Source organism: Dendropsophus ebraccatus, chromosome 2, assembly GCF_027789765.1.
Source record: "Dendropsophus ebraccatus isolate aDenEbr1 chromosome 2, aDenEbr1.pat, whole genome shotgun sequence".
NCBI lineage: Eukaryota > Metazoa > Chordata > Amphibia > Anura > Hylidae > Dendropsophus > Dendropsophus ebraccatus.
The window spans coordinates 130,452,429-130,467,880 of NC_091455.1; the positions used below are offsets into that span (position 1 = coordinate 130,452,429).

At 43.5% G+C, this 15,452-nt stretch overlaps 1 protein-coding gene and 1 long non-coding RNA gene across 7 annotated transcripts in view; one reads left to right on the forward strand and one right to left on the reverse strand.

Moving 5' to 3' along the window:
- The window catches only part of MRPL3 (mitochondrial ribosomal protein L3), a 70,847-nt gene extending 70,377 nt beyond the window's left edge, over positions 1–470 (reverse strand). Inside the window, exon 1 of the mRNA XM_069960288.1 lies at positions 306–470. Coding sequence (XP_069816389.1) covers positions 306–379 — 74 coding nt within the window. The 5' untranslated portion in view covers positions 380–470. The remainder of the gene's footprint in view (positions 1–305) is intronic.
- A 548-nt stretch (positions 471–1,018) lies between these two features.
- The window catches only part of LOC138783535 (uncharacterized), a 38,653-nt gene continuing 24,219 nt past the window's right edge, over positions 1,019–15,452 (forward strand). For 3 of the 6 annotated variants that reach the window (XR_011361707.1, XR_011361706.1, XR_011361704.1), the window contains exons 1-3: positions 1,019–1,160; positions 7,161–7,202; positions 10,000–10,042. This is a non-coding gene — a long non-coding RNA (uncharacterized lncRNA). Of the gene's footprint in view, positions 1,165–7,160; positions 7,203–9,999; positions 10,043–15,452 lie in introns of all 6 variants that reach the window. The other 3 variants (XR_011361705.1, XR_011361708.1, XR_011361709.1) reach the window with 3 other exon arrangements.

Consider the following 15,452-nt stretch of genomic DNA (forward strand, 5'->3'; position numbering starts at 1 on the left):
CATACAACACCTATTGATTGGACATAGACTCTATATACATTCTATGGGCACTGTATGCCATACTCTCCCCTCATTAATCTAACAGCAGAGGGGAGTTTTAGTTACAGGTGGAGGGAGGAATCAGGCTGCCTGCTACGCACAGCCGCTCCACTCCAAGTATGAGGCACCTCAACCAGGTTGTGTGTGGAGGGGCTGCAGGAACAGTCCGTGTACAACAACACACAACAGGTCCGTCGGTAGCGAAGGCTGCAGACAAGTGCCGCACACCTGCATATCCAGGGACTGCCATGCCGCTTGTCACTCACCCGTCCCCCGCAGCACAGCTCCGGCCAAGCCGCACACAGAGGAGCCGCCATCCCAGCTTCGCCGCCATGGCCATCCAGAGAACTAACACAACAGGTAACAGCTACACTAGCACGAGAATCCTGTCCTCTGAGGAGGCATGAGAATGTCACTACTCTCTTCCTGTCCAGCACTCTACTGCTCCGCCCGGGAACAGAAGCGCTACAACAAAGGTTCCGTCTGCTCTCTGGCTCTGCTATGCTCTGTGTAATGGGATAAACCGATGGCATAACAAACTAAAGAGCTCCCAAGGTTATATAAAATAACCACGTGTCCAGCAAACACAACTCCCCCCCCCCCCCCCTCAATACGTTGTGGTGTTAGGTTCAATATAGCTGCATCTGTGTACTGATACATCGTCTCTCTCCTATTCTTGTAGAAGCTAAAGGGTTTTCTGTCAAGTCCCTCTTTTCCCCCATAGTAGGAAATAGGCATGCATAGTGAATGAACCAATTGACTTGCTTAGTAAATTTTTTTCTTCACTTCCTGATTGGCACTGGCACAGCAATATATATATATATATATACATACCTCCCAACCGTCCCGGATCTAGCGGGACAGTCCCGATTTCGGGGTCCTGTCCCGCTGTCCCGGAACGGGCCCCAAATGTCCCGCTTCCCAAAACGTACCTGGCCCTTTAATTGCGAGCGCTCCCAGATACGGGCTGTGCACAGCTCCCTCTAGTGGCCGGAAGCTGCATTCTGGCTCCGGTCACTAGAGGCCTCACTCATCCCCTGCGTTCCCGCGCGGAGCAGAGGAGTGACGTCACCGGCAGAGCGGTGAGAAGAAGGAGAAGCTGGAGCCGGCTGAAGCACAGAGTGAGTATGTGCTTATTCTTTTTTTTTATCAAAGGAGGGATGGTGGGGGAAGGCTAGCTGACAGGGAAGGTGTACATCATGGCAGTGCTGGGGGGGGGGGGTTCTTCATCACGCTGTCTGACTGCTCTGCATTCCGGCTGGGGTCAGAGGGGGGAGGCGGTGCAGTCAGACAGCAATGTGATCAGCAGTGAGGAGGACCGCTGCCAGACTGGAGGGGTAGGGGGCCCGCAGTTACAAGCAGGGGGGGAGGGGGGGTGCCGCTGCTGCTGCTGCTGCCACACACTGACCAGTGACTGACACTGAAGGCCCATGGCACTCAGCAGCTGCGGCCTTCAGTATCAGTCAGTGGCCGCTGACAGAGTGAGATGCTGTGTCCCTTTCAAAGCCCTGAGCTCACATACCGCCCAGCCCCCGAAGCTCTTATCTCCAGCCCAGCGGCACTTGCATTCATCTTCTCCCCTGATCATCTTCTCCCCTGCTTATCTTCCCCACTACTGCTGATGACGTCACAGGAGGGAAGACAGTGCAGGGGCCGCGGGACTGGAGATAGGAGCTGCGGGGGCTGGGAGCTGTGTGTGAGGTGTGCAAGCAGCCACTACTGGGGAGAAAGCCACTGCTGTGCTGCCATGTGAGTATCCTTTTTTTATTTTTCTGGTACACATCTATCTATCTCCTATCTATCTATCTATCTATCTCCTATCTATCTATCTATCTCCTATCTATCTATCTATCTATCTCCTATCTATCTATCTATCTATCTCCTATCTATCTATCTATCTATCTCCTATCTATCTATCTCCTATCTATCTATCTATCTATCTCCTATCTATCTATCTATCTATCTATCTATCTATCTATCTATCTATCTCCTATCTATCTATCTATCTATCTATCTATCTCCTATCTATCTATCTTCTATCTATCTATCTATCTCCTATCTATCTCCTATCTATCTATCTATATATCTATCTATCTATCTATCTCCTATCTATCTATCTATCTATCTATCTATCTATAGTCTCCTATCTATCTATCTCCTATCTATCTATTTATCTATCTATCTATCTCCTATCTATTTATCTATCTCCTATCTATCTATCTATCTATCTATCTATCTCCTATCTATCTATCTATCTATCTATCTCCTATCTATCTATCTATCTATCTATCTATCTATCTATCTATCTCCTATCTATCTACCTCCTATTTATCTATCTATCTATCTATCTATTTATCTATCTATCTATCTCCTATCTATCTATCTATCTATCTATCTATCTATCTCCTATCTATCTATCTATCTATCTATCTATCTATCTATCTCCTATCTATCTATCTATCTCCTATCTATCTATCTATCTATCTATCTATCTATCTATCTATCTCCTATCTATCTATCTCCTATCTATCTATCTATCTATCTATCTCCTATCTATCTATCTATCTATCTATCTATCTATCTATCTCCTATCTATCTATCTATCTATCTATCTATCTATCTCCTATCTATCTATCTATCTATCTATCTATCTATCTATCTATCTATCTCCTATCTATCTATCTAACTCCTATCTATCTATCTATCTATCTATCTATCTATTATCTATCTCCTATCTATCTATCTATCTATCTCCTATTATCTATCTATCTATCTCCTATCTGCCTATCTATCTATCTGCCTATCTATCATCTATCTCCATAGATAGATAGATAGATAGATATGAGATAGATAGGAGATAGATAGATAGATAGATAGATAGGCAGATAGATAGATAGATAGATAGGAGATAGATAGATAGATAGATAGATGGATAGGAGATAGATAGATAGGCAGATAGATAGATAGATAGGAGATAGATAGATAGATAGATAGATAGGAGATAGATAGATAGATAGATAGATAGGAGATAGATAGATAGATAGATAGATAGATAGGAGATAGATAATAGATAGATAGATAGGAGATAGATAGATAGATAGATAACAAATGTCAGCAGCACAAGCCATGATGTTGGTGCCAGCAAATTAAATCTTGACCAGAGATAGATGTCTATACCATACGGATACTTCATGGCACTCCAACTTCTATGTTGCAAAAGAAGTGTTTATTCCATCAATGTGCAAAGCATTAACAAATAGTGCAGCACAGCAAACAGTCACAAACGCGAGGTTTCGGCGAGTCAATCACCATTTTGAAGCATGAAAATGGTGATCGACTCGCTAAAACAACGCGTTTATGACCGCTTTAGGGGCGTGTCTTATGGTTTAGGGGCGTGTCTTTGGGTGGGGTTAGGGGCGTGTCCATGTCCCTCTTTCCTCTCAGCCAAAGTTGGGAGGTATGTATATATATATATATATATATATATTTTTTTTTTTTTTAAACGCTGCCCAGTTCCCACAAACGGCCCTGGTTTCATTGTGAGCACTTCGGCCCACTGGCACCCCAGTATACCAATATCCCCTCAGTGACACTGGTGTTGCTAATAGTCACACCCTTCTAGATACGCTGAGGAAGGAAGTCACATGGGTAGAGGAAGTATATGAGTCTTTTGTGTTGGACGTTGTAGAGGAAGAATGCAACCTAGACATCTCTCTACAGTGGTCCTCTCTGGGCCCCGGCCCTCTGCCAGGTCCCCTTCCTTCAGGAGTAGTCTTAGTCAGATCCCCATATAGGTAGGAAGCAAGACAAGACGCAGCTAACAGTTTCTTCTGAGCTTATGCTACACAACACAGTGTTAAACCCCTTACAGGAGAGGACAAGTCGGAGATAACCTCAACCCACACCGTGGACTAGAAAAGTCACAGTGCAGGACAGTATCCACAAACAGCAGAAAGCTAGGAACTGATCCGTACAGAGCAAAGTTGCTAAGAGCCAAGGAACTCTATCTCGCAGCGCGGTTGTAAGCAGGAAATCCTCAGCATTCCGCTCATCCCAGGTAACAATGTCTGGGATCTTGTGTCACCCTCTAGGATGGGTCCCCCGACACTGATAGGGCACTGTTAGGAGGTAGGTGGTGCGAAGACCCAAAGGTCAAAACATGTGCACAAGTATTCTATTCTTCTTCTAAATATTCTTGTACTTCATCCTCCAACATCCCGGCAGAGCACAGTACTACTTGGGTTGGGACTCTCACAGCATCCTCCTCTCTGCTCCTCTGATTCTTTGAATCTCTCAGCACGCAACTCAGTCAGCACGATTGTACTCTTCACTGTATCCCTATCACAGATCTGGTTGCTGTCTTATCAAGTGGTCTACTAAGTGTATTATCAAGTGTATTATCAAGTGCTTTCTCAAGAGAAAAATATCCTGTCAACACAAAGTTTTATTACCTGCTGCACTTTCAAAGTAAAAATGAGATTATTTTCAGTAAAGAGACTCTGTGGTTGTTCACCCCACACCAACAGAGTGTATACCACATCCTTGGGACATTTCCCTTTTCTGTGGGTGGCAGTTCCAGTAGTCCGGGAGGGTCACTACACCACTCCAGCCCACTGTGATATCACCACAGAAGTGCCGTCACACCTCACCACCTAGCAAGTGACTGGCAGCTCCTCCGACATAACACCTCAGGGGGCACACCACACACACCTCCATCAGAATCAAGTCTGGCACGCCACCAAGGGCAGAGGATATTGTCACATTGGGGATGCCGGGTGGCATTGAAAAATAAACCACACCACCGGGATCTCTGCACCAGTGCCAACCAGGTAGTGAAATTTTTTTTTACCAACGAACAAGCGTACATTCGCTTTATTAAACCTGCAGGACAACATCATGGCCAGTAATTGTCTGTCATTGACGTGAGTATGGGTTACTTGTTTTTTTCTCTGCAACCCAGCAATATATAAAACTATGTATGCCTGGAGTACCCATTTAAGGACCAAGGCCCATTTTGCAAATCTGACTTGTGTCTCTTCATGTGGTCATAACTTTACTTCATGTTAGTGGTAAATTTTGATCAAGACATTTAGCCTTTAGTTTTTTTGTGAAAATTTTGAACAATCTGCATTTATAAAAAATTGAATATCTCTGTGTGTAAGATAGTCATGTTGCATAAAGTAGTTGATAATTCTAATTTACAATGGATTCTTTCTGTTGGAATCATTTAGCATGGTTGTAGGATATTAGAAGTTTAGCAGCATTTCTACAATCTTTAAAGGGGTATTCCAGTCAGGTAAAATACATGTTGACTCATCCCCCTTCTGGAGACTTACAATTCATTCCATACTTGTTATTATCTTTTTAGTCTCCTTCCCCCAGTTTTAAGCCTGCTGCTTTCTGCTGAACAGTAAATTAAGTAACAGCATGATTAATTTTTTGATGGGATTGTTGGATTTAGTCCTGAGAAGAAACAATTTTAGGTTTAAAGTGTCACTGTCGTTAAAATTTTTATTGCAGAAATCAATAGTACAGGCAATTTTAAGAAACTTTGTTATCAGTTTTATTAGCCGAAAAATGATTTTTTTTTATCATGAAAAAGCAGTTTGAAGCTCTCCCCCTGTCTTTATGGTTTTTCTATGGAGAGAGAAAGTAGAGACAGCAAAACAGGACAACAAAGAGTTAATTTACATTCACATCATGGGCTCTCTCCTCTTCAGTCACCACTGACCTCTCTGACCTCTGAATAGGGCTCTGAATAGGTCCCCCACTGTGCAATCCTTTGTTCTTGGCTCTCTGCTGCCCTCTAATCTCACTCCTTCCCCCTCCCCCCTCCCCTCTTCATAGACCAGACAGATCTGACGGATGAAAAAACAGTCGAGATTTCCTGATTCTGAGGAGTGGAAGACAGAAAGGAGAGGGGGGGGGGACTTGGGAAAAGGCTTTTTACATGCAGATAATGGCATATTTGGCTAATAAACCCAATTACAAAGTTTCTTAAAATCACCTGGACTATTGATTTCTGCAAAAAAAATTTAACGACAGTGACTCTTTAAAGAAGACTTTTACTTACAGACTCACGGAGTTTCAATGGGCTTGTCGGTAGCCCCAAGTCTGGCGAATATTTTCATGCATGCGTTCGAAGAAAATTTGTTGTCCCGTGCCTTGGGTGCGCTATGTGGACAACGTGTGTCTGCTCTGGATGTCGGATGAAATGTCATTGCTGTCTTTTGTTGATACACTTAATAGATGCCATGAGTCCATAAAATATAGGTTAGGCTTTTTGGATGTGGAAGTACAAAGATTTGGAAACAGGTTTGAGACTACTATGTTCTCCAAGCTGACTGACAGAAATAATTTGTTACATTGTGAAAGTCAACATGCCCCCCACATATTTAGAAGCTTGCCTAAATCCCAGTTTATGAGAGCTAGGAGAATTGCCAGCCCAGAGAGAGAGTATCTGAAAAATGTTGAGAAGAATAAATTTATAGAAAGGGGATATAATAGAAGGGAAGTTAAGAATACAGAAAAAGAGATGAGTTTGATGAAAAGAGATGAGTTAAGGAAGAAACGTAAAAAAAAGGATAAAACACAAGATAAATTGCTGTACAGTACTACTTATGATAGGCATGCGATGGTGGTAAAGAGAAGCATTTTGAAACATTGGAATCTGCTGAAAAGTGATCCTAGGACACCTAGGATCATGCTGATGAAGGGTTAATTGTTGTAATTTATAATGCTGCCCTGCCCTGTAAGGCCCTGTGCATGAGGAAGGAGCAATCTTTGCCTCCGAAACATCCGTTGTGAGGACGTGCCTGGGCGTCCGAGTTTGATGTCTTCATCAGCTTTGAGCTTTAATATATGCTGCATCTATATTCCAAATAAAAGAAGTTAAAGGGGTTATCCAGAGCTACAAAAACATGGCCACTTTTCCCCCTACTGTTTTCTCCAGTTCAGGTATGATGTGTAATTAAGCTCCATTTACTTCAATGGAACTGAGTTTTAAAACCCCACTCAAACTGGAGACAAGAGAGGGGGAAAGTGGCCATGGTTTTGTAGCGCCGGATAACCCCTTTAAAGTCTTGAAGACATTGTGAGTATTATTTGCTCTGTATCTACAGAGAGATATCGGTTCCAGTCGGACCTGTGATGACAGCAAATGGGTGAGAAGCCTTTACCTTGTTTGGTTTTCCATTTCTGCTCACCTAGCACTTTGCAGCTACTCTTTCCACTTTACAAGGTACTATGTTCACAGACATGAAAGAAATCATATAGTGTCCCAGTGCAGGTGTGCCACTAAGTCCTATATTCCTGTCAAAAAGTATCTCTGTCAGGTGTCACACTCTGGGATGATAGATGTGATTTTGCATTATCACCACTTGGTGTCTCATTCTCACCTTTCTCTATGCACAGCTGTAGGATAAAGGGTTAACTTGTGTGTTCTTCACTGTTTTGTGTTATCCAATCACTGGTTTGGGTGCATGACACTCTATCTCCTATCACACTCTCACACTTCACACCTTCTAGCACTTTCCCCACCAATAGAAGCTTGGTCACGGTCACGCCTATTTAGGATAGTTAGTTCCTGGTGGGTGGGTATTTTTTTCTTAGTTTTTTGCAGTGTGGGTGAGAGACATAGAGAGTTGCTGCTGCAGTTTACCATCAGGCCTGGCCCAGGGCTTCTAGTCAGTTGTCAGTTTGAGGTTGGAGATTGGAGTTTGTAAGAAAGCTACTATGCCGTGCTAAACCTAAATGTGGGATAACTGGGTTATCCTGGGGATAACCTGGGTTAAACCTTGCCTATGCCAGTGATAACCAAACCTGGGACTCGTACCACAAGACCTGACACTTAACCTCTTAAGGGCGGAGCCACTTTTCATTTTTGCTTTTTCTTTTTTTACTCCTTGTGTTTAAAAGGCCATAGCACTTGCATTTTTTCACCTAAAAACCCACATGAGCCCTTATTTTTTGCGTCACTAATTGTACTTTGCAATGGCAGACTCAATTTTTGCATAAAATATGCTGCGAAACCAGAAAAAAATTATATGTGTGGTGAAATTGAAAGAAAAAAAATCGCCCAGACAAAATTGAAAAAATTCAGCCTGTCATTGCAAGATACAATTAGTTGCGCAAAAAATAAGGGCTCGTGTGGGGTTTTAGGTGAAAAAATGCAAGTGCTATGGCCTTTTAAGCACAAGGAGGAAAAAACGAAAACAAAAAAAATTTAAATTGGCCCGGTCCTCTATGGGTTAAGAGGTTAAAGTGTTACTGTCGTTACATTTTTTTTGCCAATTTTAAAATACTTTGTAATTCGTTTATTAGCCGAAAAATGCATTTTTATCATGAAAAAGCAGTTTGAAGCTTTCTCCCCTGTCTTCATTGTTCTCTATGAAGAGGGGAGGGGTGGAGGGAGATGAGGCACCAAAACAGGACAACAAAGAGTTAATTTACAGCTACTTCGCCAGGCTCTCTCCTCCGAAGTCAGCACTGACCTCTCTGACCTCTGAATAGGGGCTTTTAGCGGCTCCCTGTGGTGTAATCCTTTGTTCTCTGCTCTCAGCTGCCGACTAATCTCCCTCCCTTCTCCTCCCTCTCCCCTCTCCCCTCTCCATAGCACAAACAGGATGCGACTGATGTAAAACAGTCGAGATTTCCTGATAATGAGCAGTGGATGACAGAAAGGAGGGGAGGGGGGACCTGGGAAAAGGCTTTTAAATGCAGATAATGCCTAATTTACCCAATTACATAATTTCTTAAAATCACCTGTACTATTAATTGCTGCAAAAAAAAAAAAAAAAATTAACGACAGTGACACTTTAAGACCCCATTACACGGAATGATTATCGGCCATTACGGCCAATAATCGCCCCATGTAATAAAAGGCAACGATCAGCTGAAATGAACGATGTTGGCTGATAGTTGCAGTTGTTTGTCTTTCAACATGTTGAAAGACAAACGACTCATATAGCAACGATCTGCTGTTGTAGCCCCGTGGAATAGGAGCGGCGGCAGCAGACCGCTGCTACATGCTATGGGCTGCCCGGGCGATCAAGCGCTCACCCGGGCAGCTCCCCGCCCTCCCCCGGACTCACCTGCTTGCTGCCGCTGCGTGTAGTAGTGGGGGCAGCGAGCGGGGACACTCGGCTCTCTGCTCATTTTCTCCTCAAGTTGCCCCTTGGAATACAGCCTTTAGTGGGCTCTTCTGGCAAAAAGTGGACTTCTTCTTATCTTATCCTCACCTGTGAGCATGAGAGTCTTCTTCACTTACACAAAGTCACTACCAGTCATGACATGACTGACAGCCAGAGTCTGTGTGCATGCAGTGGCGGTCTTTAGCACCAAGCACCCCAAGCGATCGCTTAGGGCCCCCAACATCCAGGGGGGCCCCCACACTCCGCTCTTGTGCTCAAGACCGCTGGACAGGGCCGCTGCCCCGCTCGCTGCTGCCATCTAAACTGTAACTATGAGCACTCGTAATGAGCGCTCATAGTTACATGCAGCAGCACTGACAGGGCGGGAGACATTGGCCCCCTTCCTGTCAGTCACTCTTGTGGCCGCAGGAAGGGTTTTCCCTGCGGTCACAAGTGGCCCCTCTGTCCTTGTGGTGCCGGTGCTCCAGTGACATCACTGGAGCATCGGCGCCAGGACAAGGAGAGTGCGGCCTCTTGTGATCACAGGGAAAACCCTTCCTGCGGCCACAAGAGTGAAGAGAAGAGGAGACGCCCGGACCCAGGTGAGTACAAGGAGTATATATTACTGGCGGTAGCGCACAAGGGGTATATACTACTGGGGGCAACACACAGCGGTCTATTGTTTTGGAACACGCGTTGAGGGGGGGGGGCCCAGACATAACTTCGCTTGGGGCCCCAGAAATGCCAAGACCGCCCCTGCACAATCTCTCTCCTGCACATGCCACAATTTAAGCCCCTTATTTCATGTGTTGTGTCTTGGTGTTTCTAGGAGTAAAGACAAACTGAGCCTAACAACCTAGCCTTTTCGAAAGGTAAGAAGTAATTTTTGGTGCCTGACATGATTTACAAATATGTGTTAGTGTGCGATTACACAGAAAGATTTATCTGAGAGATTGTTGAAGCTAAAACCAGGAACAGACTATAAACAAAGCACAGGTCAGGTCAAAGGAAAGACAGAGATTTCTGCTCTTTTTAATTCCATTCGTGGCTTTGGCCTAACAAATCTGTCAGATAAATCTCTCTGTGCAAACACACCATTAGAGATGGAATGGAAGTTGTTTAAAATGGCAGTAACCATTGAAGTGAAGTTTGGACTTATAGCCAGCTTTTTCTGGTGGTAATAGCTTATTTCTGGGGGTTTTGAGCATTCACTACCCAAACTTATTGCAGTCCGCTCACTGTTCGAATGATAGATTACTTTTTAATGCATCATGTCTTTGACTAATCGCACAAAGTCTGATGGTAGATCAGCTTGGCCTGTTTTAGAATAGAGTTAATATAACTTGGAAAAATAACTTATTTGTACTTTTATTCCAAGACGATAATCTCTTTACTAAGTAGGTCAATGAGGCATATGTGCCAGTTTAAAGGCAAGCTTCAGGCAGAGTATGTAAACTAGCGGGTACAGATAAAAATATGATTTCTGTGCCGTTTTAACATTCACCTCCTGTTACAAGTCCTCTCATCTGTCATGGAATTAATTGTAATAGGTTTTTTTTTTTTTTTTAAACCTAACACATTCTGTAGTACTTGTGTTTCCCCACCAAATGCTCTGATTTGAAATAATTTGCCTGTATTTTCCTCCCTCAAGTTTAATGTTGTATGTTGTATGTTGTTATATGAGATTTAATTTAAATATATTTTTGTAGGTGTTCAGGGAACATTTTTGGAAAATAGCTCTATAAAGCATGTATTTTATGGTATTATTATATATTCTTGTAAATCTTTGTAAGGCCCCGTTCCCACTGAGGAAAGGTAGCGGAATTCCGTGACGGAATTGTCCACCGCGGAATGCCGTTAGCCTCCCGCTCATAATGGGAGTCTATGGGAGGCGCGCGCTCCTGCCCTGTCTGCGCTGAAGAATGAACATGTTCATTCTTCAGCATTATGCTTCTTTTCACAAAAGGCCGCTCTCTCCCTCTAGAGCACTGGAGAGCTGCAGCCAGATCAGCATAGCTTTTTTTTTTTTCACAAAAGCAGCATTATGCTTCTTTTCACAAAAGGCCGCTCTCTCCCTCCAGAGCACTGGAGAGCTGCAGCCAGATCAGCATAGCTTTTTTTTTTTTAACTAGACAGTGGAGATGCTTACATGGGGGAGCTAACTAACAGTGGGGGTAACCTACATGGGGGTGGGGAGCTAACTAAAAGGAGAGATGCCTAACGGGGAGGGTATCTGCTAGGGTCAGTTAGGTATTTGCCAGGGGAAATACCTAACATGGGGATGGTATCTGCTGGGAGGAGGAGTAACTAACATGAGTATTACCTACAGTAAGATGCCAATGCTTTGATGCATACTACAGAATGGTGGGCTAACTACCAGGAGGGTTACCTGTAGGGGATGCATTAATTGGGGGGATACTTTTTATTGTAAAGAAAGATTACTACCAGAGGGATTACTTACAAGAGTGGTGTCTCCAGAAGGGGGGCCTAACTACTGGGGGGGGGGGGGGGGGGTTAACCTACAGAAGGAATGCTTACATGGGAAATACTAAATACTGGGGGATGCTTCCTTACCAGAAAGACTATCAATGGGGGCTTGGCTACATGGAAGATACTACCTACCGGGGGAAGGCCTAATTACTGTATGGATGTAGCGGGGGTCTTACTACTAAATGGAAATGGGGGCTAATAACTGTATGGGGAAAGAGAGCGGCTGATCTACTATATGAGGACACAGAAAGGCCTAACTACTATATCAGGGGTCTAACTACTATATGGATGTACAAAGGGGCCTTAAATACTATATAGATGCACAGGGAAGACCAAAGTACTATATAGAGGCTCAGAGGGGACTGACTACAATATGGGGGCTAAAAGGAGGGCTATATTCTAGATGGAGGCACAGAGAGAGCTTATCAAATATATCTACTGCTCTACTATGTGAGGGCATGGGGGTATTGGAATTTAATAGTGGTGTAATGGTATTAGTCACTGTGTTGTATTGGTTTACTGGATTTGCTCACAGTGTGACGGCATAGTGATATGTATGGTGATAATACATGTGCTCTTCTGGGACAACTTCCACACACCATCCACAGAAATAGGTGTTCCACAAAACATCACATGTAAAATGCACCTAGGACCCTCAAACTACAAATACTATACTACAACCCCCAGCATTTACTGATAGTCTGCAGCCCTCAGAATATGCTGAGTTTAAAATACAGATGAACAGAGAACTCAAGGGGTTGTCCTTTTAGAAATGACAGCTCTAAGAGGTGTGGAGGTGGTGGGCCCAGTGACAGAAATGCTGAGGCTACCATACAACCTGAGACTGTCCCCACAGTGCAAGATGTTTTCATGGCAATCTCCAGAGGGAACTCTGATCTCAAATTACTCCCTGATAATGAGGGAAGATATAATTCTACTGCGCCATCATTTTACAGAAGGTGTCAGAATGCATGGGAGCTGTAGAGCAGCGAGTGGGGAACTAGAGGATCAGATTTCTCCCATGAAACGGGACATGAAAGTGGTCAATAATTTATCTGCATTAGGCTATGTTCACACTGCGTATGAATCCGTCCGTAGATCGTACGCCGATGTACATGTGCGGCCGAAACTACGGGTGTGGGAAAAATAGACATGCGGCCGGATGCGTACGAACCGCAAACATACGCCCGCAGTACAGTTATGCTTCCCTAACTTGTTTCGAAGCGATCTGAGGCAGGTCATTTACTTGGAAATCTTCGCCCAGCCCCAAAAACTACACAGAACCTTTTGGATCGAAAAATCAAGTTCAATTTGGCTGAAATAAGTACTTTGTACGGGACCGCATGGAAATCCACGGCCGTGAGTTTCAACATTTCCGTCCTCAAACAATGGTCTTGTTCATTTTTCACAGCGCCGTATACGATCCGGCCGTAAGCTCATACGTAGTGTGCACTGTGCGGGCGTATATCGTATACTTTCAAGCAAACGCATCAACCTCAAAACTACGTGCGTATATTCGCGGTTCGCACTACAGACGGATTCATGCGCAGTGTAAACATAGCCTTATGCTACGTTTACACGGAATGATTATCGGGCGAATTTTCGCGATAACGATCCAATTCGAACGATAATCGTACATGTAAACACGGCGAACGATTGATAAATCCTTCATTTTGATCTTTTAACATGTTCTTAAATCGTCGTTCGTAAAAAATTCGCCGATCGTTCCGTGTAAACAGTTGTTCACTAATTTTACCTATGTGTGATAGGCTTAAGCGATCGCAAAATGAATTTTCTGTACGATATATCGTTCCATCTAAACGCTGATCGTTATAGAAAAAAATTGTTACTTCGAACATTAATCGTACGATCGGGCCAATAATCACCTCGTGTAAACTTAGCATTATGGTGCGTTTACACAGACAGATTTATCTGACAGATCTTTGAAGCCAAAACCTGGAACAGACTATAAACAGGGATCAGGTCATAAAGGAAAGACTGAGATCTATCCTCTTTTCAAATCCATTCCTGGCTTTGGCTTCCAAAATCTGTCAGATAAATCTTTCTGTGTAAACGCACCATAAGCTGCTAAAGCCAACAACATTGAAAACTTCTTGAGGCGGAACAATATTTGTTTAATTGGGACTTTAGAAAAAGTGGAGGGGAGAAACCCCCAGGGATTATCTTGAAAGAGGGCTGCTGAACACCTTTAGCAAGGATAATCTGACCCCTTTGTTCGCAGTGGAGCTGGCCTATGCCTCCAGGTGCCCCCCTAGGGTGGTATTGATATGCATACTGCATTATAAAGTCCAGGACATTAGAATGCATTACTGTGGATGTCCGCAATAGCTGCTTATTCCTTGACTTTTCTGCTAAGGTACAGAGGAGAGAAAAGAACCTATACATAAAGTAGAGACTGCATTCCCTGGAAATACCCTACACCATGCTGTACCTGGCTCGCCTGTGAGGGTACTATGCACATTTTTGAGGAGCCTGCTTCTGTGTTAGCTTTGCTGGATGATAACGAGACTTGACTCCGCAGATCTGACAGACGCTCTTGCTATCTCTTGCTGGTTGCTGAGTGGACTTTGCGGGATATGCCACGAGAATACATCTTATCTATGCTCTGATGATTTTGCCTTAAGATGGCGGACGCGTGTCGGCACGGATCAGGTATGTATAATGCACTAAACTTCCGGGTACACGGGTGGGGGTGGTGGGACACGGGGAAGGGGGGCATTCACAGACATAACATACATTACAAAGTTGTATAACTTTGTAATGTGTGTTATTCTGTGAATAATTTTTTACCGCCGCACTACCCCTTTAAATGTTGGGGAGCTATTTGCTCTCTTTATGTGCTATGCTACATACTTATGTATATCAAACTAGATGGAAAAGGATTGAACTAGTACTCACTGTATAATGACGGTGCCTTGCCTCTTCTTTTTCATCTCATGTGTATGCCTCAGTCTATTTTCCAGGCTCTGTACTTGAATCTATAGTGTTGGCCCCATACGCTGCCAGTTGCAGTATTGTTTGTTCTTTGGTGGGCATTTTATCCATTGGTAGGCAGCGGGTTTCATGAGGCACTTTGTATTCGGTATGGAATGCTTTTTTAATTGGCCCTTCTCAAGCTCTTTTCCTTTCTACTGTTGCTCTTATGGAGATGATAGTGGATGTTATCGCAAAGAACATCAGTGGTCTAGGCTCCTTAACAAAAAGGTACATCTCATGGATAATACTAAGGGTGTCCTTAAGATATTAAGATAATAAGATATGGGTGGGACAAGCTTATCATGCTACCTTTTTGTCGTAATGTAATGTTTACTAAACGTAAATCTATGGTGGATGCAGAGGGATGGTATATGCGTCTTTACTGCAAGGGCTATTGTGTGCATTATATCATAACTAGAATTTATATTCCAACTCCTTACTCTAAGGGTATATCGAGAGCCATTTTAAATTTCATTACGTCAGTACCGGAAGTGCCCACACTAATTATAGGTGATTTTAATAATGTTATTGATATCCAACTAGAGAAGAAAATTGTTGCCTATACTGGCCCTACTCCTAACCCAACTAGTACTGGTGTCCAGTCTGAAGTCCAGTCTATTTAATTTGGGTCCTGCCCGCTATCCACTAGGCAACCAATTTTCTTATTACTCTGTACTCGGTACGCTGTCACGTATAGACCTCGTGGGGCAAAACAGTATGATGTGTGGGATCTTGTCAGGTACATTAATGGTGTGTTTCTGTCGTTGAAATGAAGACGTATGTACTCAGTCCTTC